We start from the raw sequence: 24,730 nt of genomic DNA, 5'->3' as shown, positions 1-24,730 counted from the left end.
CTCCCAGTCCCACGGATGCATCCTGAAGCTGTTCCTGTGCGCAGGGAGGGCCGGCAGCGAGGCTGCGGCTCCTGTGTGTGTACGAGCACACCCCCCGGGATGCCCATATCACATACGGACAGTGGAGATAACCCAGCCCTGCTGCTCCTCTCCCCGGGTCCGGTCTGGGGTTCCCTACAGAAGCCTCACGCCCTCGGTCTCAGCTTCGTAAGCTCAGCCACACTGACGGATCGCCAAACATCGGCGTGGCCTCCAAGTCTGTTTAGTACCCCTGCCCAGACCCGGACCCTCTTTACCTGGCCTGTGGGTCTCCTCTAGTCGATGCTACCGTGGCTCAGAGTTTGCGAGCGCGGTTTACCTGCACACACCCCTAGGGTTAAACTCCGGGGCACACGGACCTGCAATCCCTTCCCGCCTGCTGCCACTCACACCTTGTGGCACTCACACAGCGCAGAAATCCGCCCCGGGGCAGGGACGGCCGCGGCGGTGGCCCGGGCTGAGCGGCGGGGGAGGATTTAAGGCTCCATTACCGGCTCCATAGGACGGTGCTTCCTGGCGGCCGCGCCTGCCGCGCCTCGCCGCGCTCCGACCCGAGCCGAGCCGGCCGTCAGAAGCGGCTGCAGAGCCCGCCAGCCCCGCCATGGGCTGCTCCAGCAGCGCCCGCAGCCGCCCCCAGGAGCCGCTGCCGGGTGAGCGGGGCGGGGGGAGCCGGGCGGGGGGACCCCGCTGAGCTCTTTGGGGATGCGGGGCCGCGCTGCTCTCAGGGTGGTCCCGTCCTGTCCCGTCCTGTCGCGGGGAAGGCGCCGGGGGTGTGCGTCCCGCGGGGGCAGAAGCCCGTCGGGCTTGCCTCGGCTTTTAATTCTGTCAGTGGAGAGAACTGCGCCCCGTAAGTGATGGCTCCGAAACTGGTATTTCTCGTGAATGGATGCCTGAGTCCCTTCCGCTCCGCAGGCTTTTTTTTTGTTTGTTTAATTTCCAGACAGGTCCTGCTGGTGGTCCTTTTGTGCAGTACCTTGCCAGTCTAATGCCCTTTCTTTCCCTCTTTAAAAGAATAGTGAACTAGCAATATTTGACCCCGCTATCCTTTTCTTTTTCTTACAAAATCCACCTCAACATTGTGTGCAGCGTCGGCAATGTTCCTGTGGCTTTAACTGGCTCAAGTCACAGCTGACTAATTTTGTGAGCAAGGTATATTTGTAGGACGTTCCATAAGAATATCCTTGCTATTCAGTGGAAGTAAAACAAAACTTTGTTTCCATATTCATCATATTTAGCTCTTTGCTCCAAGGAAGGTTTGGAAACACTCCTGTAAGAACCTGAATGCTGCAGTTACAGGAATTGTCCTCTCCAGAAAGGTGTATCTTGAAGGCAGATACAAAAAAGTTGTTTGTATCTCATTTGCTGCATTTCTTTCCTATATTCTTCAGTTATGATCTCTTGCTACTCTGCCTGCAGCACCCATGGTTTTTATATGGGTTTATATTCTCTGTGTTGTCTTGTGGTGCTGTGGCTTGTGACTGAGAGAGAGGAGAGAGCAGGCTGTGTGGGCTGAGTGTTGCCTGTGCCACTACAGAGCCAGCACACATCTGCAAACCGAGCAGCCCTGCTGAAAGGATCAGGAGAAACCTCTTTATGCTGTACTTGCTGTCTTGTTCACCTGGTCAATGTACCAATTCCTCTGCCTTTCCATCCTCCACTGAAACAGTGCACAGGAACACTGAAGGGCTCAAGAAAACAGCAGAAGTCATTTATTCTGCGTATTTTCATTATTTTGTATAAAAGCATGTTCATGGCAGGATAGGTCATGAAATATACTAAATACACTAATGTCATAGTAAGGATGAAGTGCAGTTTGCAATTACAGCTGAAAAGATCTGCATTAATTTGGCAATTACTAATCAGATATGTTAACAATTTTCTAATTTACTTTAATAAGGTATTTTGAAAAAAAAAAAACTTCTCTAAATAAGTTAATAGAGGAAACTGTATTTCATTTTCTTCCACCGATGTGTAACTCACAAAACTTTGAGGCTTTTCCAAAAGGAAATAAGGCAAAGAGAAAATACTGTCTCCGTGGCCCACTTACATTTACTGTGTTTTTCTTTCTTTCTTTCTCCAGCTGAAATAGTCTACAGCAGGGAAAATAAAAATTTTAAATTTAAAAATAAAACAAAACTAGAAGGAATCCTAGGAATGCTGACTGCCACATGATGTTCATTTTTCTTGGGGATAAAGGTATTGAAGAGATTACTGAGAGGATTTATTTTTTCCATATTAGGGAATTCTTTGCATTTCAGATGAGAGCAGAGGAATGCTTCCAGGGTTTCCAGCAGCGCAGATCTTGTGTTGCATGGCAGTATTTTATAATCCAATTTATACAAAACATTTTGATGTAGAGAGGGCTAGCTGGAAGTTACAGGGCTTATAGAAGCTGCAGGAGATTTTTAGTAATAATACATTTGAATTGTTTCTCTTACTGCTAACATGAATTAAAACTCTCTGTAACATGCTAATTTTTACAGCTCATTTGTTTCAGTCTGTAGGTTTTAAATGTTCTCTGTTCATCTGGCACTGAGCAAGGTGAAAGCATGAAAAATGTCTAAAAGTACAAAAAATAAAAATGTGAAAAGATCAAATGTTTGGTCTCTGAGCATACATTGCTTTTTAAATCACTGCTTAGAATAGCTTAAGATTTACTCACTATTATTCTGATTGGGTATCTGTTTCACCTTGAGCTTTATTTTAGGAAAAGGAGTGAGTGCTTGGAAAACAAGGTGTGATAGAGATCTGGAGAAAGTAATCAGGGAAATATATTTGCTGTTTCTCATAATGCAAGAACTGTCACTTGATGAAATAACCAGCAGCAGGCTCAAAAACAGCCAAGATATGTCTTACAGGGGATGTAAGTGGGCTGCAGCCTTCATTATCATTGGAGACTGAGTGTAAACAGATTGAAAAGGGGCTTGAACAGGTTGACAGAGGAATTCTACTGACAGATGGGTGGGTTAGGGCCTTCTGCCCTTTCCTCTGCCCCTCAGTAGCTGTCAGAGACAGGGTCCTGCCCTGGGTGGGGTCTGTTGGCTGAGACCTGTACCTGAATTTACCTCCTGTTGTTTGAGTTGCATTATAAATTGCCATATTACTGTGGATTTGGAGGGGTTGGTTGGAACTTGGATTGACAGTTCTTGGGACAAATGAGATTTTATCTGTCTCACAGTCAAAATTGCCTTCTGTCTGTCTGAACAGTCCAGATCCCCAGTACTTGCTCTTCTTCTGGCTTAGCCATCCTTCCCTGGATCTGTAGGCGCGTGCTGACTAGGTGACACTTGCTGGGGAGGTGTTTTGTTTGAATGTCTCAAAAGAATTGTAAACTTACTTTAAGGGCAGCAGTATTCAAGCAGATGTCTTAAGAGCAGGCTGTACTACTTTTTTCTCCTGTTCATCTATAGCTGTATGAACATATATAGATGTATTCATCTGTGAACAGTATCTTATGGTTCTGCTTACTGACTTTGACACTGCAATCATAATTTTCTCAGAAAATACAGTTTTTCCAGTTTTGTAATTATTATATAAACAGATTTCATACTTGAATTACCAGAGGTTTCGTCCTGACACTCTATAGGAAAAGGTTAAGTACAAGATCCTGTCAAACTGAATTTCATTAGAATGTTAGTAAGTCAGTCTGATACGTCGATATAGCTCATTTTGAGACTTCAGCTTTTATCCTTAAATACCTGTCAAAGCAATTTTGTAGTTCTTTATTCATAATTTTTTTCTGCCAAAACCCATTGCTTTACTAACCAATAAGTTGATGAAAGATGAAAGAAGCAGAAGTTTTAATTTGTTTAGGCTTCCTGTTGTTGAATTTTTAATTAGACAAATCATAGTATGAATGGTAGTTTAGTACTGAAAAAGACAAAGTGGTTTTTGTTTTAAAAAGCAGGCACTGCTCATCCTCTGGGTTCTCAGGGTTTTTATTCAGTCCACCTGAAAGTACCACCAGAACTTCTCACATGCAGCCCAGGACAGCAGCTCCCTTGCACTGGTCCTTGTGCTTGGTTTGGGGCAAGAAAAGGTGCTTCCTTGCAGTGTCCCATCACCAGCAAACCACCTGCACACTGCAGATTCATAAGGGAAAATGTAATAGAACATTGACTTGCAAATAAGTCTGCTCTCTTAATATAAAAATGTATTGCATGCATCAAATGAAAACTTTTTTTTAATGTAAGAGCAGCATTATCATCTACTGGACATATGTGGGTTTGTGCAGCAGACCTATGAGGGATATTATCTGTAGCCAGGAGGGAGCTCTTTGACAGGTAGTGCTTGTGTGGTTCACTGTGGGTTTAGTTGTCACCCAGCTTATGTGGCCATTCACCAATTATCTGTAATTGTCTTTTTGTTTTCCTTGCCCTGATAAAAGCATCATCAGGTGCAAACACCCAGACTGCAGATGACCATGGCACTGTAGCTGACCAAACACAGTTGGACCCAGCAGAGCGTGTGAGTCTTGCCTCTGAGGAAACCAACCCAGGAGAGCAGCTGCCAGGAGAGGAGGCTTCAGCCACGATCCTGGACGTGGAGGGGAAGACAGAGTCAGTCAGTAAAAGGGAGGAGCCAGAGGGCACCGAGCCCCTGCCTGCAGGAGATGAGGAGAGCTCTGAGCTGCCCTCTGTGTGGCGAGAGGAGAGCAGGGGCCCTTCACCACCAGCACCGGAAGATGCTGGGGCACCATCACCAGGACCAGAAGAGGACAGTGGGCTGGTAGAGGGCAGTGACAGCTCTGCAGTGGAAGTCATCGAGAAAGTACATACTGCTGAAGAGGACCACCTCACTGAGGGTAATATTTGTGCTTTCATGAATTCAGGAGACCAAAATTTGCCTCCAGGGAATTCTGCGTGGGTCCTTCTGGTTTTACTAAGAGCCTCAGATGAGCTTCTGGAGTCAGAATTTGGTCCAGGGTGTCTGTACAATGTAAGGCATAGAAGAATGTGGCTGGGGAAGCCTCGGATTTACAAGTCCAAGCTGTAATAAATTTAATCAGCATTTCCACCTCTGCTATTTCATGTCCTTTTTGTTCTTAGCAGGTAAAATGTCCCACCATTCCTCTCATGTAAAACATAGTGTCTCTGGGTAGGTCAGACACATTCCTTGATATTTGCACAGCCCAAAGGCTTGATTACTTGGTCACATGTACTAATTATAAACCAACTGTCCTTGCACACATAAAGCTGGAGGGTGCATGCTTGGATGTAGAAGAAAAAGCATCTCTTTGATGCACGCTTGGCATGTCCAGTCTGTCCAGGAAGCTTGGCTACAAGACAAGCAGAATACAAGTAGTAGTGGAGAGACACAGGGCTGTCTTTCCACAGATGCTTGGAGATGACTGGGTGGGGAGAGAGGCTGTGTGAGGAAGTAGTGCTGTCTGAGGTGATGGGTATTTCCACGTGCTGTGGAGGGACCTTTGGCAGGAGGTGTGCTCCTTCCTGGAAATTGCAGGCTATGCTCATATTTGGGGTAGTGCCCAGAGGACATGGACAGGACTGCACATGCACAAGATGAACACTTCACAGGAGGAATCAAATTTCTCCTAAATGGTACAAAGTAGCTCAGTAAGGAATCAGGTCTTGGAGTAGCTCTTCAGGGAATGAGCAGGTGAAGCACATGAGGAGTATTTCTCTGCAGGGAGACATCCTCACTCCACTTTTGCCTTGAAGAAGTGTGAGGTGCAGAAGGACTGATCCATGTGAAATCCAGAGCCAGTTACACACACTGCCACTAATCCTGTGGCTTTGTGCTGCACGTCTCTGAACTGACTATATGAATCTCATTCTTTGCATCCCAGTAGTTGAGCATGGTCATTGGATTGCTTTGTCCTCTCCTGTGTCACTTCACAAAAGAATTTTGTCCTCTACATAAAATGGGCACCAATCCTTTGGAAGAAAGCCTTGTTTTATGTAAGCAGTAAATGACAGGTTGCTCACCTGTTAAACACACATCCTGCCCAGCTGCAAACTCCAATTTCATTATTCACCAGTTCTAAGCCTCAAGGCAATGCTCGAGGCAGAGCAACACGCCCCGGACCTTCTGCTGTCACCTCTTGTCAGTGGAAACGTGTTTACAGTTGTCTGGCTGGCTGAAGATGAGTTGTGGGGCTTTTAGCACCAAGTGATGTGTGAAGAGGAAGCAAATGTAGCTTGTGGGGAAAAGTTTTGCTCTTATTACTACCAAGGTAGAAGTAACACCTTAACTTGTATGCATTCTCTTTCCAGAGGCATCTAATGAAGGGATTTTCTATTTTTATGCTATGGTACATATGATACTTAGCATTTGTTTTACTTTCCTTTATGCTTCTGTAGCTATGGGAGGAAATGAGTTAGGCAGCAGCTTCCCAGGGAAAAACAGGGTTTCAGCCAGACTTGCATGTTACCATGTTTTCTCTTTCTGTTTTGTTCCAATTGCAAATAAAACTGCACATCTATGAAATAAAATCCAGGAAAAATTATTTGAATAGAAATAGTACTCATGATTTCCTCTGGATTCAACATCAAGGGAATTTTGTGAAAACATTAGGAGAACTTCATGGGCATGAGGCAACCGTATAGCTGGATGACAAAAAGTGTTTGGGATCATCGTGTTTGTTCTCTATGGGTTCATTCAGAGGGTACCTTGGCATTGGAGAGCTGACAAAGCAAAATCAGGTTTACAGAAAGGAGCTGGGGCACTTGGTGCTTTTTCTTAGTGGATCCTAATTTGGTCTCCATGGTTACCATTCCCAGGTGAGACGGGAGAACAGGTGGAAACTGAGCTGCTCAGTGAGACAGTAAGTGAAGGGCCTGAAACAAAAGAAGAAGAAACAGGAGAAGCTGTGGATAGTGCAGCAGCGACAGAGATAGGTATGTTGACAGAGGAGGGAAGGACCACATGGGTTATTGTTTAACAGACAGCAAAGACTGTGCTGTCCTTAATGAGCATACTTTGTTATTCCCCTGTTGACAAACAGGTGCTTTCTGCATTTTTACACAAGAGAGTCAACAATACTTTACATTAAAGGACATTTTTGGAAGCAATCAATTGGAAGTCATGCTTTTTACATGGGTCATCCTTATATAATACATGAGCCTTACCAGTGATAACTTTTTCCTCATTGGGAAGAATGACAGACTGCAATGTGCAGTCTTAGAAAATAAAAACCTTTGTTAAAATCATGACTCTGCTCATTATTACTTGCAGGCTTGTTTTTGTAAGCTGTGCTTTAATGCTGCTTTGTGATTTCCATTCTATGCCAGCCATTTTAGATCCCTTTGTTCTCCTTATCAGCTGAAATCAGCAGTGTGGTGCTGTGATAAAAGCACATTGCACAGCATAATCAGTCACATGGTGGAAAGGAAAAGTCACAGGCCAAATAAAGTTCCTCTGGAAAACTGTCACACCAGTGAAGAGAAAAATTCACGGGGATAAGATTATCCCTCTGGCAGACTTTGAGATTATGGCCAAAGTTCTGTCACCACAGTCTGGCTACAGAAGTTATTTCTTCTTCTTCCTCCACATTCACTAAGAACCTCACACTTGAATCTATCACTCAAGTGATAGGCGGTCACATGCCCCAGAAGGCAGAATTAGAATCACAGACTCATTTTGGTTGGAAAAGACCTCTAAGATCATTGAGTCCAACTGTCAACTCAGTGCTGCCAGGTTCATCACTAAATTCTGTCCCTAAGTGCTGCATCCATATGTTTTTTGAACGCCTCCAGGGATGGTGATTCCACCACCAGAGGTTACTCTATGGTATTGCTGGAATGTGGAAAAGGATGAGCAGCCAAAGCAGACAACTCCTCCTTTCCCACAGCAAATGTTATTGCAATAGCTGGAATCACCTTCTCCCTCTCCCCTCCCTCCTAATCACTGGCATACTTAGTCATGCCCAAAATCTCTCTGGGCTAGCAAGTATTTCTGTAATTAAAAGAGAACAGCTTCAGCAGAAAGGATGGTAGCTACCTTGACCAGTGTCTTTCATGACTTCCAAATGAACCTCTTGCACCTGGGGTGAGCAGTCTTTGGCTCCTTCCCAATGCTAGTATGTGTCACAACCTTAGGGCAAGCCAGCATGCTGCACTGCTGCTTATGCTTCTGCTAGAGGGCTAAGGGAAATGGTTTTCAGCATAAGCACTGCAGTCTGTAAGACAAGTAGGGTGGTAGTCAAGCAGTTTGTCAAGGCTTATGTGCCCTTATGACCTTGTGCTTACCCAAGTAAAATTAGATCAGCAGTGATAAAAAAAAAACAAAAAACAAACAAACAACAAAAAAAAACAAACAAAAAAAACCCCTGCTCACCTCCCTTTAATTTTCATGTTTGACAGCTGCTCATCTTTACAGGTTGTTACTTGCCTATGAAGACAAGCAGTTGTTGGCCATTGACAACTGCTCCTTTGCAGGATCTTTAAATTTATGCCAGATAGCTTTGCCTATGAAGTCAAAGCTAGTTTAATCAATCAACTTTTTAATGTCTTAAAATTATGTCTTTTTTAAAAGCTCCTATGCTTTTACAAAGAATCATCTCTCTGTGCTGTGAATTTAGCAAAGCATTTAACTTGATTCTAGGAAACCTCAAAGAACATCTACCTGCTCCTGAAGAGTAAGAGAATCATAGAAAGGCTTGGGTTGGAAGAGACCCTAAAGATCACCTAGTTTCAACCCTCCTGCCAAGAGCAGGGATGCCACCCCTTAGATCAGGTTGGTCAGGGCTCCATCCAACTTGGCCTTGAACATTTCCAAAAATTTCACCCAGTGATGATTATAGCTTTATTGAAATTCTTCCTCCATTTGCCTGCTTTGACAGTATTCTCCCCAACAGTTTTGTAAGGGAGCAGAAAGAGCAGCCCTGCTTCTGTGTCTGTAATGCATTTCAGATGATGGGAGTGCACTGACATAGCTCAGAGAACAGCTGCAGGCAAGAAGAGCAAACAATGCTAAGAATGGAATAGTGACCATTTAAACCTGGGACTCGGTTGTGTAAGGGAGAAATTCTTCCATCTTGAAAGGATATTGAAGAAATAAAGCAAGATTCTGGGCAGGAAAGCAAGACTGCTTAAGGGAATGGAAAAAAATCTTACTTTGAGATACATCAAAAACATTCACAGCTTTATCTCTAGGAGGGTATAACTAAGAGGATAGAAGCTGATCCTAGGTAAAAAAAAAAATAAAAAATAGGGCTCTAAAGGTAGCTGATGTCCACCTAAGAACAAAGAAATGCTCAGTGACATGCTAAGTGTGTTGAATTTGAAACCATTAAAGGGAGTTGGCTTTTTTCATGTTATATTAACAATCTTCTTAGTCACGGAGAATCACTGCAGTTGGATGTCTTTCATTGGTCACCTTCATTCCCAAGCAAATTTCTCAGCTTTCCTGTGTTCCCTACCCACCTTCATGGAACACCACAATTCAGTGAGGAAGTCCCACATTCTCATGTTCCTTACCCTTGCAGAGTGTTCTAGCTGGGAAAGTACTTTGAGCTGGGATGGCCAGACACTGTGATTTCAGTCAACCATCCCTTTCGGCACTATCTTTTAGCCATCAAGTGAGCCCCAGAGCTTCTCAGCTGCTGATGGCCAACAGTAACCTCAGGGGCTGGACACAGTTCCTCAGCCATACTTTGTCATGGAATAGCTGAGGTAGAAAAATACCTCTGGAGCTTGTCTAGTCCTGCTCAAAGCAGGAACAGGTTGTCCTGTTGAGTTTTGAATCCCCAGGAGTGAAGACTCCATTAATTGTGGGCAGCCTATTCCCATAACTTAACTGTCTTTGCCGAAAAAAATAAAAATCTTGTATTTAAAGGTAATACTCTGTACTTCAATTTATGTCTTTTGTCTCTTGTCCTTATTTAGGGTTTACTGTCCGTGAAATGCCTGCCTCTATGTCAAATCTGACTGGAATGATGTAGTGATTTCAAAAGTTGTTAGGAGAAAAGGCAGCAGGGTGAGGAGGAGCTCAAGACTGTAGCAGTGACATACAGAGGTGATGTTAATGTCTGTAACAGGAAGACTGTATATCAACGGGATGGGGGTAGAGGAAGCAGAACCAGTGGTTGCTTTTAGATCCACACAGAACATTCTTATAGATGTGGGAGAAGAGCAAATATCTCCTTCATCCTGCGATACTTCCAGGGAAGTTTCACTTTGAGTTCCTGTCAGATTTAGTGAATATCAAGTTATACCTTTAATTAATTGCTAAATTAATTTTTTCCATGTGTTTCAGAGACAGCTAATAACAAGGAATAGAAGTTATATCTCAATGAACATCCTCTTCTTGGGCCTGCTCTTCTGTTCACATGAATATTTTTAAATTTTATTGGGTTGGGAAAATAGAAAGGCTTTTATGGATTGAACCACAAGCTACAGACACATGAATAGGAAGCATCGGAAAAAGTTTTATATAATACAGATTTTTTGAAGTCAAGCTACCAAGACTTCAAGAGTTTGAAATACCCAAACTTTCATCTCTCTGCCACAAAGAGTGCCTTCTATACACACCAGCATAATTTTTCAACAGCAGTATGATCATTCCTTTTTCAATTAGGAGTTTTTCCCAGGTTCAGATAACTTACTTCAAATCACTGAAACCTTCAACCAACATTATATAGGATAAAGAACAGAGTGTAGCTTTTTTTTCTTGAAATGATTGTATGTAGGCAGTTCCTCTGAGTGCCTGGACTACCAATGTAGGCAGCTGCTGAAGTGTATAGCATGTAGAGGACTGGGAGAGGAAAGTGCCCATTTACCAAGCTCTAACTAAATGCAGAGGTGAGTTTTCCAGAAAATAGAAGATAACAGAGCGCAGTGTCCAGAACCCATCTGTGTGCTGCTCACTCCCCATTTTTAAACTCAAATTTATTGAAGGGATTGTAGTACAATATGTGTGCTGACTTCTGCAGAGACAAGGAGAAGAGGGCATTTTTAACTGAGTGGGATGTTTTAGTTGTATAAATCCTAGAAGAAAACTTCACAGCTGTTAATGTTCATGGTCAATAATAACCTGTCTTTAGCTGTGTAGCTTTCTTCATATGCATTCGTGGCTTTGAAAATGGATTTCTAAGAGAGAAAATACAAACATGTCTAAGACAAATATGAGGCTGTTCCCAAAGAAAAGGTTATCTATTTTATTTCCCTGGAGTGGTGTCCTCCTGGAGAAATATGCTATCAGGGACTGTCTGGGTTATTTTCCAAAACGCTAAACAATCATTTTGGAGATGAAGCTGAAGGGCAATACTTTCAAACAAATTTCCTGTGAAAACAGGCCCTGGATATGACTTGTGTTTTGGGTCAGATAAAGACTAGAAATTTGTTCTGATGGTGACTGTTGCAGGATCACAGATTCAATTAGGTTGGAAAACACCTCTAAGTTACTTGAGTCTAAATGTTGACTGAAGACCACCTTGTCAACTAGACCATGGCAGTAAGTGCCATGTCCAGTCAGTTCTCATTCTTTTATTAGCTTTATTGTACAAAAGGACTTAACAAAAATCCTAACTGTCACCAGCAAATTATACAAATCCCCTCTAAGAGATAATCTCATACTGCATGTACCTGTTTGACTCCAGCTGATTCTGGTTTGTATTAAATAATCTAATTGATATCCTTGGCCTATTAACCTTTTGTATAATGTGATAGTTCTTGGCTGTATCACTAAATCGAAGTTTTTCTGCTTAGCAGCATTCTTATGAACTTGTCAGCTTCATTTAATGTCAACTTCCTGTTTATGGCAACACCATAAACTTTTAGAACCCAGAAGCATACTTTTTTTTTAGGGAATTTTTGCTAAGTGGATGTCACTTTTAGTTTATTTTTTAGCTTTTCTAACCTTCTGTAATAGAGAAGCTAAAACGAGCTGCTAGTTCTATTAATAAATCTATTGACATTTAAGTGAACATCGAAAATTCAAACAGAAGTAGTTGAAGTTTTTATCCACATATTCAAACCTTTCCATGAAAAGAAGCCTTGAAAAACAACATCTTCAGCTGCATCTCATGGCTGATTTCCTCCTGTGAGCTGGGAATTCAGTTCAGCCATCAGCACATATGCCAGCACAGCCCAACTCCAAAACACAGGAGATTAAATCAGCAGAGACAGGCTGACTACTGGCAAGATCTTGAATTGCAGTCTGGCAAGCATTAAACTATTTTTAAGCATAAATCAACAAGAGTTCTGTGACAGGGATCAGTAGTATTCATAGCAACAGAGGAGACTGCACCTGGAAATAAAGTGTGAAGATACACGGGAGTCAAAATGACCTGCTCACCTCAGAGTCACTCTTTCTACCACTGTTGTAACAAGGAAGACAGGTGACTACGTATGTTCTTCCTCACTGTTCAGCTTCTTCAGGCCATTAAGCAACGCAGATGAAAACAAGGGGAATATAAACCAGTCAGTGACTCAACAGTAGCAGTCTTTCTCAATCTTCATCCTTACATATACTATAATCACAACAGGTGATTCTCTTTTTCTTTTCCTAAAGAGAAAATATGCTTGATACTGTGTTAAACATGAAAAGTTAAATCACCTAAATTATCAAAATGTGCCTGCTAGAAATATGCTGAACACTCCTGCCCTGAGAAATAAGATGTCCCTACCATGGAAATGTCATTGAGATCTAGTATTCATGGTCTGGGAGCTACCAAAGCATGTACTATGAATAAAGGGCCAGTGCCTGCAGTTATTTGCCTCTACAAACCTGGGACTCCACAGAGGTTGCAAGGAGCAGAAATTGGTCTGTCAAAGAACTTTCTCATGATAAAGGCTGGGAAAAGGATATGCTGCAATATTTGTTTTTACAGGAAACACCTCCAGATCTTAAGCAACATAGGTTTTTTTTTTTTTTTTTTAATACAGTCAAGCATTTTTGATGATTGTTTTGTATTTTATCAAAAACTAAACAATTTTCATCCCTCAACTTCATCCAAGAAGTAACCATTCCTCACTGCAGGGAGTTCTGGGCAGTACACTTGAAAGAACAAACTTAATTTCCAAGCTAACAAGAAATTTCTGGTAGAAATTTTTTTCTAATTACCAATAAACACAACCCTAGAAGAGGCTAAATTTGCACCTTGTCAGTTCTGTGCAGACAGATATGCACACTGTAGGATCTCAGAAGATCCCTGCCCATCTGGCTGGCTGGGGCTGGATCCTTCACTCAGTAAGGAACTGCTTTTAGGTAAACACTGCAGCAAGAGCAAGTGCTGGTAGAAGAAGATTGGGGCAGTTTATGTGGTTTAAGAGAACACAGTTTTATTAAAACTAGGTACTGACTTTTTTTTTCATTGCTTAATCTGTAGAGAATATAATCATTTAAAGAAGAAAGTTTTAGTAAAAGAAACAGCTGGTAGAAAATACACATTTCAGTACTTTATACATTGCTTTACAGTCACAGGAAGAGATGACCCGTTTTGCTGCAGTTTTTTAGTTACATGTGATAGAAACAAATTTTAAATGCCGAAATCAGGATGCCACAAGCTGAATTGCAACTTTGTATTTTGCATGCAGCTCAGTCTAGCAAAGGAAAAAAAAAGTGTTTTAAATATACTTCTATTTAAAACTAGATTTATTAAATGTCTATTTAATGTACTAAGTAGTTTGCATATTAAGACCTAAGAGATAGGCTTTTCATATTGGAGAATCATGGGTGTTGACTTTTTTGTTTTAAAGAATAGAATCAAATAATATAACTCTGCTTAAATAAAATAAATGTTTTACGCTTCTCTGTGGAAGGCTGTTTTTTTTATTTTGAAAACTACCATGTTAGAGCTGTAAATAATAGGGCTTATTTCAGTTATTCTAGACTTCCTGTACCAGAAGAATACATAAAGAAAATGTCTTGAATGGCTTTGATTTAAATATATAGTCTAAAAACTACAACTGTCTTCACCTGAAGAATCATAAAGCTAAAAGGGAATTTCAGCTCTGGAGTTTTTGCAGAACGGCACCTACCTACTGATAAAAACACTTAATGGAAGCAGTGTGTTCTGCCTTGTTAGCTGCATCCAGCATGGAACTTTTTCCAGGTGTTACACTGACATTTCAGTCTCCGACTGCCCCTTACTGTGGAAAGCGATGGTGTATCCACTCTCCTACCACCGAAGGGTCTCAAGCAGCGCTATAAGGGACTTAAACCGGCCAAGGCACAAGTCAGGCCGCCAAAAAAATATCACAGCTGCCATCTAGTGTTGGGTTCGAGGTGGGCACAAGAGCTGCGGGACACGGGTGAGCAAGGCAGTGGGCAAGAACGTGAGCAGTAAGAAGGGACAGCCACTGCGGTTATAAAAGGCTGAACTCAGCTCACGTTCAAGACTTGAACTAAATCTCCTACTAATCACTGAAATAAATCCCAACCAAGTAATTATACCTAAACAAAGCTGTAACAGAGAAACCTAAATATAAATTAGGAATTAAGCTCCATTTAAACGTTTAAATGTAACTCCATTCACTTACAGTATTTTTTATTATTATTAATTGACAACATGAAGGAACATCTGCTTTGTGTTTCCTGGCAAGTCATAGTCATATTAGCACTAACTCCTTCCTAACAAGTCTGACCATGTTTTCTCTTAGGTGGGATTGCTTATGGAATCGGAGCTATAAAGCATAAGATGCATTATTAGTACAGCCAAAGAGACAGAACAAGAACAGAAGCCAAAATTAATCAAAGTTTATGTATAGAAAGTTTATTTAGAGAAAAGTTAGGCATTTTTCAAAGGCTGTTTGGAAGTTTGCTGTTTGAAATAACAAAGGTATTATCTTGCTTCTAATAAAAATAATTATCTGCCAAAGAAAGCAAAACAGTACTATAAAAAATCCTTATATCTGCACATATTTGCTGTGGCAGTCTCATTATGAATCCTTTTTCTATAATGGTACAATTTATAAGCTCAGTGAAAAGAAGGAATGGCTTCCAAAAGAAGGAATCACATCAAATCTAGGACTGGAAAGTAGGGCTGACTGTTCTCACAGTATCCATTCCTCCTTGATAGAAGATCAATACAGAAGGATGGGATAAGTTACTGGCATCACCAGTTGGACTTCTCAGCATTGCTTAATCACCCCATCAAACTCATGCTTCTGAACATAATGGCACAGGAAAAAAATACAAGAACTGTAATGACATGGTAGCTGAAAGCTTCCTGTCCTGCAGAATTTAATCCTTAGCTATTAGAATGTAGATAATAAGCCTATTCTTTTGGTTCAAATTATTTGTTATTGAATAGACAAGCTGGAGATTTTTTTGGTAATGGAGAATCAAACCACAATCAGGAAAAGAAAAGTTTGTTCCCATAATAGACAAGCACATTTTTGCAGTTGCAATTATATTTTATTCTCATTAAACATTTTTTAATTTTTGTTGGGTTTCTTAATCAAAACATAGTCAAAGTTGAACTGCTATGAAAAAAATTAGATAGGTATTAATTTTCATCTGATTTATAAAGATACCACTTTACTTCAGAAGAGCATAATTTTCTTCTTTCTGACATTAATATTAATTTTCTTAAGCAATTGCTCACATATGAAAAAATCCAAGTCTCAACAATAATCTATTATGTAAAGAAAGAGGTTAAGAAAATTCAGAGGCAAATACCGTATAATTCCTCAGAAGTGAAGATGTATGCTAAGCAATTCAGGTGTTCTGTTTTCTCATTTCTGTAATTTTTTCTGATTTAAAATTGTTACTAAAAACCTACTATTACAAATCAGTACTGTTTTCCATGTCCGGATCACCTGCAGTATAACTCTAATACATTCACCCAGGTATATACCTTAATACCTGAATATCCAGTCACCTCCACAAAGGGCAGGTCCTGTCCTGCAATCTGGCTCAGCTGATTTTAGCACGACGCAGGCACTTTTCAGGGTTTGCCAGCAGAGAAGTCTAAGTCCTGAAGAAAGCACCTTTCCTCATTAAGTTTACTGATTTCAACTGTGTGTAACTGCTGTTGGTCAGCTGTAGGAAATGGATATAAGGGAGAAGTATCAACTAAATCTAAAACTGTCATTGTAAGAGATCCAGTCTTTACTTATAGTCATGCTGAAGCATCTTGGAGAGGTCCCTTAATGGCAATAGCTTCAATCTCAACTTTAGCCCCCTGTGACAAAACAAGGAAGAAACATATTAGGAATTCAATGTATCTATTTTATAAAGCAATTGGATGAACAACACAGCTTTGTAAGAACAGAGTGACATTTAAGAGAGATTATATTTCTGACAGTTTTATTACTGATTTAGCAGTGTTCAGTAATATTGTAAATTCCATTTATACTTACTCAATTATCATAAGCCCTTATTTCTAATGTTTTATCTATCTTCCACCACAAAGAAATATGTATCTCATATTCAGATCTCTGATAATGTGTGGGAATAACAATAGTATACTTAGAAAAGAAACTAATTAAGAGCTTTCATTAAAATAATTGCAATCAAAGTTATTTCAGAATAAGAAAAGCATTCAGAATGCTTCAGTAGTAAGGTACTCTAGAAAATTTGGGGGTTTTTTGTAGAGAGAAAAGTGACACTTACTTTGGGCAAAGCAGCGACTTGATAGGCTGCTCTGGCTGGGAAGTTTGCCTTGAAAACTGTAATTTAAACAGAAACATCCAGCAATCACTAAACGTGGCTAAATAAAACACAGTTCAAAATAATCTGTATAAAATGCAATCACTGGAACAGTTTCAGGTGCAAGGCTACAAGACTTTTATGCCAGCTCTCATTTCTCCTTTGTTGTTTTGTTTTGGTGACTGACTGCTCTCAATCTCAGCAAGCTACCACTCATCCCCAAGCAGCCTGCTGCAGTTGTGACCTAGTGGCCAGGGAAACTTGCATTCTGCTGACACTGCAGGGCCTTAACACCCACTTGGCTGAAAAAGGAAGATTAAATCAGAATGGTGATCATCCACTTTCAAACACCAGGAGTGGGAGATGGCTCTTCCACAAGAAAGAGTGGGAGAGAGAAACAGGCCCCTGCCTTAAGAAATTCACATAAAGTCACCAGGAGTCCAACCTTACCCATATCAAAGGAAAACAGAGGGAAAATAGGCCCTTGATTTATTCCTCCGTGCCCATTTAGACCTGACAATCACAGATTTTAGAACAGGGGTAAGGCATGGGGAAGGCTACTGGTAAAGACATAAGAGCTGAATTTATAGACTATTAGAATAGTTCAGCTTAGAAGGAACCTTTAAAGATCACATAGTCCAATTCACCACCATGCCACAGCCAAGAACATCTTTCACTGTATCAGGTTGCTCAAAGTCCCATCCAACCTGACTGAACACTTGCAAGAAATTTGCATAAGAAGTGAAAGTTTTACTAGCGACACCTATCACAAAACTGTTAATAAGGGCAATTTTGGGCTCCTGCATCGAGATAATAACTCACAAAGAACAGCAGCAACTGTTTTCTCAAACTCCAGGTTGGAGGCAACAGATAACTAAGCATGCAGGTGGTTTGGGTTTACCCTGCTTAAGCACATGCACCCCCCAGGACACTTTGGCAAGTAGGAGATCGTGTTACTTGCTCATCAATGAGACTTCATTCAAGACCAGATATTGCTGGCTAATTAAAAGCCATATTATGATACTAAAGGCATCAATATAAATAAAGGAGCTCATGCAAATTGTCCCAAATTATTCTGCACCACATGCTCATTGAAATCACCTATTTCAGTCTACATTCAGTTTTGCTGACCAAGCATTGTTCTCTTTTTTCTTCAAGGGGAGCAGCATGGCTCATCCTTGTATAAAGAACATTGTTATTGTCCCATAATAATGACCCTCAAATTGTTTAAAGATACATATTTTATAGAAATTGAGATAAAAAAAATCTGAAATTCAGCATCTGAAGGCTGCGTACAGTAGAATTATAGCCAGGACAGCAGAGCATCAAGCAAGATAAAGAGGCAAAGAAGATCAACCTGTAGGGATAGCAGGAGCTGATCTTCACAGGACAGTGAGTTAGTTAGTGGGATGGTAGAACACAAATCCACATGAAATTAGGCTCTGCTTGATCTGATACTTGAATTTTTTTTTTTTTTATTTCTACAGGAATTTCAAAGAATATGGAACTACATCATCTGAGTCATTAAAACACTTTGACTACCATGAACATAATTTGTTCCACAAGTCATAATGGTAAAACACAAGCAAAATATCCACTTACATTGTTTGTAAACATCATTAATATCATTGTAGTCCTTCATGTCTGCCATCAAAACTGTAGTCTTCACAACTAGAAATAATGTAAGTGCAGTTATTTTAGACCTCTGACTTGCATACAAAAATTGAAAAACTTAAGTGCATTTCTTGCTTTTATTTCATATATTTCTCTCAAATATTCCAAACATTTTGAAAAGTTTTGCAGATATTGACCATTAGAGTTACAACCTAGGGAACCACTTAAAAAATCTGAGCATTTGGTATGTAATAAAACTTTAAGGAATTAAGCCATTTCTGACTAGGTCTGAAAAAGCCAAATTCTTCCAAGAGGCACTAAACTGAAAAGCAGATCAATCAAAATAGCTGTTGTAAGTCAGCTGCTGGCAATAACTTATATCATATACAATATCTGCTGCCAGGTGTTGGGTTAACCGGAGCCGCAGGAGAAGAGCCTCATGCTATCATGGTCAGCAAATCTCGTTTATTTCAGGTAGCATACACACATTTATATCTTCTATAATCAGCTCATACATATTGCAAAAGTTAAGCTCAGGATTGGTGCTCAGACTAAAAGTCAGCTACGCCTCTTTCTACATTTCTTTGTGGTTACATAGTTTGAGTAAGTTTTAGTTTTACCGTGCTTCTCCCTCATATCTTTCAGCTACAAGGTCTTGTTATCGTATAGCAGCTGTGCTCAAGGACATACGAAGCTTACTGCCTTGCTGGTTTTCATGAGAGTGTCTGTGTGCTCAGCAAAGCTCTCTCATGTCTGCGTGACCTTTTGCAGCTAGCCAGTTATCAATCACACTCTCCACAGCCAGGAAAAAAAAAAATCATAGGAACTTTTTTAGGAAGGTCTGAAAAGACAGTCTATGCTAGAATTTTTTTCCAGGACAGCCTAACCCAGCATTAATCCTGGGAATCCCGATGTGGCTCCACCAATAGAGTCTTCCACCCAAAAAGTACTGAGAGTGTCTAGAATATTAATATCACACATACACACCTGCTTTTACATGGAACAAAGCCTAGGAAGCTTAAAATGTCTGTAGTCATTGCAACATTGTCTGTACCTGGGCTTCCCCAGTTGGAAGTAAAAGATTAGTACCATTGCTAGAAATGTTTGGTGAAAGGCAGTGTTCCATTGATACCCACTGCAAAGACTTGCAGGTAGATTTATTTCTTTTACTTTTTAACCTAAATTCACAGTTTCTTTTCTTTCTTCCAGCTATTGGTAAACATTGAATATTCAGCAAATAGTTTGTTGGGGTTTTTTTAAGGTCACTTATTTTTTAATATTTTAATTCAGGTTCAAATTACCACCTGTTTGCCATAGTCACAGCAGCACTTACCATTGCCATAGTCACAGCCTGCAGCTTTCAGGATTTCTCCCATGTTTTTTAGAGCCTAAAGAAAAATGAAACAAAAATCTTTTAGTTATCAGCAGGGTTATATTTATATAAGTATGTAAATATGACTTGTGACTTGGCTGAATCCATGTTTTACTGTAAGCTCAATCAGTAAAATCTCAACTGTCAAAAAATGACTGACCTAAATAAAAATTAATAAAAGGAAGCATCTAATAAATATTAAACAATCCACTCACTAGATGTAAGTGCATGATACACCTCCATCTCATCCTATTACCTCACTCCACCTCTTTGCTGCTGGGGAAGTAAAACTTTCCCTGACTCAAGCCAAGGTTTTTATTGGGGTGTGAACCTTTGCTTCAAACACTGATTCTTTCTTACCTTCCTACATGAAACAGATTTCTACCCTGACCTTCAAGTTTTCCAAGTTGTTGGAAAAAGGACAGCATTAGTTAGGACAGAATGACTTCCTCCTGCTATTCACTCATCTGGAGGACGTGACATGCTTTCCAGTCTCCTCAATTTCTCACAATTCCACATTTAATTAGACACGTGCCAACTCCATTACAAGTTCATTGCTGGAAGACTTCTTACCTGCTTGGCTTCCTCCTTTGCCCCTCCAGAGACAAGCTGCCCAGTGGAAGGTTCCAGCCCTATCTGCCCTGCAATGTACATTGTCCGGTCCACCAGCACGGCTTGGCTGAAAACACAAGTGACAGCTCAGGTCTAATGTTTCCCCAGGAAAACCATTCAAATTTCAAATCTGAAAGCACATTTCAAATTTTCTACAGTACTTTATAATGTATCAGAAAGAAGACTGAGGTTATGCACATGCAGGTCTGTACATGCAGTCGTACATCAATCTGCTCATGCTTTTGAAGAGCTGGGATTACACCATCTATGGAAGCGCACAGCCCTGCCCTTGAGGAGATAAACCCTGTTCCTTGCAAAGGCACAAGGTCTGAATACAGCAACACAACACCAAGTTGAGCTACAGGTTCCACACAGCAGATAGCACAGAGGGAAGGTGGAGTAAATAAAAACATTTTTTGCACCTGCCCAGAAAAATATTCCATCCCAGTCTGAGAAGCAGACAATACCTTTTAACTACATTTCAGCTGCAGAACAACAAAGGAAAAAAAAAGAAAGTCCAAAGAGATTTAACATTTTCCTTCTTAAACAGGCACTATGATAATGAGCTACAGCTGTACCCTGCACCCTGGTTCTCTGGCTGTACTCCTCCAGAGTAATGAATTTGGCCAGTCAGCAAAACACCTTGGTCACTCCATCCCCAAAACAATCACTACCCTTTAACCAAATAACCCGAGTGACTTCTTGGCTGGGTTAATTCAGAAGAATGGAAAATTCAAGCTATTTGTAAAACATTTATATAAAAATGTCAAGTGTGCTGTTGCTGAAGTTGAGTTGGCAATTATTAATGTCTCTACTACAAAGAGGTTAAAAAGTGGAAAAAAAAGATTTAAACTACCTAGCAAACATTATGCAAGAGACAATTTAATTCTCTTCAACCAGTAGTTAAAAATATTTTGCAAAAAAAATTATAGAAAGATTCTTTAGAAAGTGTTTATAGCATGCTAACACCATTTTTCATCTCTCTTCTCATTCCACACGAACATGCATTGTTTTGACCATTCAGTAACTCTCTCAAACTACACAAACTAGAATTAGGTACCTCCCTGAAGTATCTGAAATAGGAGCTTTGCTTCCCTTCAATATCAATGAAAAAAGAGGGACACATTCAGAGAAGATTTTTAGTACATCTCTCAACTGAGATTCACTCAGTTGGATTGTCTTAATCCATTCACCTCATAGGGGACCAACCTAATCCAGGGACTCAAACGATCAGAGTAAAGCAGTTTGAATAATGCCATTATTCCCATCTTTCCTTTTACACCTGTCCTACATTCTCCTGTAATTTCATAAGGGGAAAAAATAGCCAGTAACTTGTCAGATATGGTAAACTATCTTACATGGGGATTATTGTTTATGTCATCAACTAACAAAACTACACCATTCAAAGAAGAGAAACCAGTGAATAAAGTAGTTTTCTAGCTGACACAGCCTTGCTGATAGAAATGTGTGCATGTACACACAGGCTTCCTTAATTTTCTTTCCTACCACTCCTTCTATGGTGGGAGGCCCTCAGAGCACAAACTTCTGTTTCTTTTTGAAGCACAGAGAACTGTGCAATAAGAAGGTATGGGCTCTCCAGTGAAAGAGATTGTCGTGTACTGCTCATCACAAAGCAAATGACAGTGAAATGTTTATCTCAATAGAGACTTTTGGAGAGTCCTAAATCATGAAAAACGTGGGAAAGAACAAGCTGAAGCCTGATACAACTGCCAGATCAGCATCTGCAGCAGCCTTATTGGGCCCCCTGCTCTGCTCAATTTCCTCCTCTTGGTGTGCTCACCAATGGAATCCTCCATTCACTGAGACCAGGAACCATTTACCAGCCAAGGAGTACACTTCCACTGCACTCAAATGCACAAGTGAAGCTAAGGGAAACTTCAACTCCACAAGCCCAAATCATTCTTTAACTGCAGATGCACCTGGTAACTAGGCCAATTGTAGCTACTCATTAATCAGCATTAATTAATGTGTGTCTTTTCAGGTTTCAGTGTACCTAAATGCATAACTGGCCAGACACTGTGTCTTTAGAACAACACTGTCTGTCAGAGAGATGGTGTTAGGAACCATGCTCTTTGTCAATCAGATCTTCTTTACACAAATGATCGTGGATTAATACAAGAGCAGTATCTCTGCAGTGTCTTTTAAAAGGTTAACAACATTATTGAGATATGGACTCATTCACAGATATGAGTCTTTTAATATATCTATCTACCTACCTATCTCAAGGTACTGGCAAATGGATGCAGTAAAGGAAATAGGGAAATACAGTAAAAATAGGTCTCCAAAAAAGTACACTGAAGGGCTGTAGCAGAAGCAGGAATGCAGCCCATACATCCCAATCCTTCACTCCACATTAAGCCCTCATTCCTGTGTGACCAATCTCAGACTTCACAGCAGAGATGTGGCAGTTACTTCTTGTGCAACTTCTGCTCTCTGGACTTTGACATGTTTACTAAAATCTGATTAACTAAGTTAGTGATAAACTTATTGATGTTAGACCCATCATACATTTAATAGGCAGCATAATAAGCAGTATTTCATCAAAAACTACCAATAAGCACAACATTTTGGAGTGGAAAGCCATGTTGAAGGCTCAGACAGTGGGATGTGTGTGTGGGCAAAGAATTGTTGCCTTCCCGTGTCCTGGATGTTTTCCTGATGCCAAGCAATGCCAGGCCCCTGGCTGCAATCCACCAACAGTTTATTGTTTACAGAAGTTAACCTTCATGTCATGTCCCTCTGCTTCTACACTTCGTATTTTTCCATCTTTACAATGCCTATAAGAAACACACAGTTTGAAGTTTAGAAAGCTCAGGACACAAAGTAATGGGGACAAAAATGCACCTGGAAGGCACAAAAGTGCTACTGTAAACATAAAGCCTGAATACAGAATTAAAAATTCTTAGAAAACATCCTAATAAAAACCCCTCAGTACTTTAGCTATAAGAATCTACTATACTGACTGAACATTTTTTTCATATCCAAAGTGAAAAGAAAAACCTTTCTCCAGTTAAAAGTGGGATTTTTCTTTATTTTAATTATATGCAGAACTGCTACAACAACCTACTTGTAAAAATGTTGAACATCTTACATATTTTTACAGCACTTAAATTTTTAGACCGAAAAACATTTATAACTATCCAAAAAAAGAAAGAATTTTCAGTTCCCAGGCATTGATTAACCAACCTCACCCTGGACTGGGTTCAACCTTCACTCTCCATCACCTGCATAGTCAGCATCTCTAACTTTCCTACACAACATGCTTGTCTCTAGCTAAGCACCTTTTTCTGGTGCTTAACAACCATTCTTCTTCTTCTTCTTTTTTTTTTTTTTTTCTGTTCCCTTCTTACCACTAATTCCAGAATTACTTTCCCAAAGTAACTTTTTGAAGTACACCCCTTCCCCTCACCGGGCTGCGGTTTGCCGTGGCACCACAGCCCCACCCGTGTTTGGGGACCCCAGGTGTCCCTGGAGGTTACTGGGGCAGGGGGTACCAGGACTGGTCCCTGCCCAGGGGCCCTGCCCCTCACCTCAGCCCCAGGCCTGCCTGACAGACCCCAGGGACCTGCCAAAACCCCTCCAGCAAAATCTGCTCCTGGATCTCCCGAGAGACCTCCCACTCCCAAAATCACAGAACTGTTTAGGGTTGGAAAGGTCCTCTGGAGATCGTTCAGTCCAAACCCCGAGCCAAGGCAGGGTCACCTGGAGCAGGTTACACAGGAACACATGCAGTTGGGCTTGGAATGTCTCCAGAGGAACACTCTACAACCTCCCTGGGCAGCCTGTTCCAGTGCTCTGCCACCCTCAATACAAAGAAGTTCTTCCTCACGTTGAGCTGAAACTTCTTGTGTTCTAGTTGATGGCCACTGCTCCTTGTCCTATCACTGGGCAGCACTGATAAGAGTCTGGCACCACCGTCTTGGCACCTGCCTTTGAGGTATTTATAGGTGTTGATGAGATTCCCTCTCAGTCTTCTCTAAACAGGCCCAGGACCCCCAGTCTCTCCTCACAAAAGATGCTCCAGACCCCTCATCATCTTCGTCCCCCTCTGCTGACCCTCTCCAGTAGCTCCTTGTCTTTCCTGCACTGAGGAGCCCAGAACTGGACACAGTTCTCCAGATGTGGACTCACTAGGGCCGAGCAGAGGGGCAGGATCACCTCCCTCAACCTCTCGGCCAATTTTCCCGATGCATCCCAGGAAAGCATTGGCCACAAAGGCGCTGCCGGCTCATCGTTAACTTGTTATCCACCAAGACGCTCAGATTTTTCTTAGCCAAGGCATTACCTGTAGGGACCCAATGCAGGGGCCTTAGTAGTGCTGATTATTTTCTTCACGAGCGAGGCCATAGCTGGAGCCGGGGCTGGAGGAACAGTAACTGCCGGGGCGTCTCCTCCTGCCCTCCCTCCCCTTAGCGCCCAGCCGCGCACGCTCCGCCCACCACTGCCCGCGGGGACTTCTGGGAAATGTAGTCCTTAGTGCCTGTGTCGGGGAGTGCGCATGCGCTTTGCTGGGGC

At 41.2% G+C, this 24,730-nt stretch overlaps 2 protein-coding genes across 2 annotated transcripts; one reads left to right on the top strand and one right to left on the bottom strand.

Moving 5' to 3' along the window:
• Positions 1–480: 480 nt before the first annotated feature.
• ERICH5 (glutamate rich 5) lies at positions 481–7,124 on the top strand. The gene is made up of 4 exons (XM_066178092.1): positions 481–689; positions 4,427–4,843; positions 6,783–6,899; positions 7,007–7,124. The coding sequence occupies exons 1-4, from the start codon at positions 641–643 to the stop codon at positions 7,114–7,116; spliced, it is 693 nt and encodes a 230-aa protein (XP_066034189.1). The 5' UTR covers positions 481–640; the 3' UTR covers positions 7,117–7,124.
• Positions 7,125–15,338: 8,214 nt separating this feature from the next.
• On the bottom strand, positions 15,339–24,623 carry RIDA (reactive intermediate imine deaminase A homolog). Its single transcript, XM_066178105.1, has 6 exons — positions 24,501–24,623; positions 20,156–20,261; positions 19,544–19,598; positions 18,199–18,267; positions 16,561–16,616; positions 15,339–16,129 (listed from the first exon to the last, which is right to left on the bottom strand). The coding sequence occupies exons 1-6, from the start codon at positions 24,560–24,562 to the stop codon at positions 16,067–16,069; spliced, it is 411 nt and encodes a 136-aa protein (XP_066034202.1). The 5' UTR covers positions 24,563–24,623; the 3' UTR covers positions 15,339–16,066.
• Positions 24,624–24,730: the final 107 nt, after the last annotated feature.

This window comes from Chamaea fasciata, unplaced genomic scaffold (assembly GCF_029207755.1).
Source record: "Chamaea fasciata isolate MVZ Bird 193981 ecotype frontalis unplaced genomic scaffold, bChaFas1.0.hap1 SCAF_1, whole genome shotgun sequence".
In the NCBI taxonomy this organism is placed as follows: Eukaryota; Metazoa; Chordata; class Aves; order Passeriformes; family Sylviidae; genus Chamaea; species Chamaea fasciata.
The sequence above is the reverse complement of the archived record's forward strand: the minus strand, read 5'-3'. Positions and strand labels throughout refer to the sequence as shown.

Excerpts from the sequence above, each read along its gene's own strand:
- RIDA (XM_066178105.1), bottom strand. The coding sequence starts at position 24,562 with ATGGCCTCGCTCGTGAAGAAAATAATCAGCACTACTAAGGCCCCTGCA. Across the intron at positions 20,262-24,500 it reads CCTGCATTGGGTCCCTACAG|CCAAGCCGTGCTGGTGGACC; the intron begins GTAATGCCTTGG and ends TTGTGTTTTCAG. Across the intron at positions 16,617-18,198 it reads TAATGATGTTTACAAACAAT|TTTTCAAGGCAAACTTCCCA; the intron begins GTAAGTGGATAT and ends TTTAAATTACAG.
- ERICH5 (XM_066178092.1), top strand. The coding sequence starts at position 641 with ATGGGCTGCTCCAGCAGCGCCCGCAGCCGCCCCCAGGAGCCGCTGCCG. Across the intron at positions 690-4,426 it reads CCCCCAGGAGCCGCTGCCGG|CATCATCAGGTGCAAACACC; the intron begins GTGAGCGGGGCG and ends CCCTGATAAAAG. Across the intron at positions 6,900-7,006 it reads TGCAGCAGCGACAGAGATAG|GTGCTTTCTGCATTTTTACA; the intron begins GTATGTTGACAG and ends GTTGACAAACAG.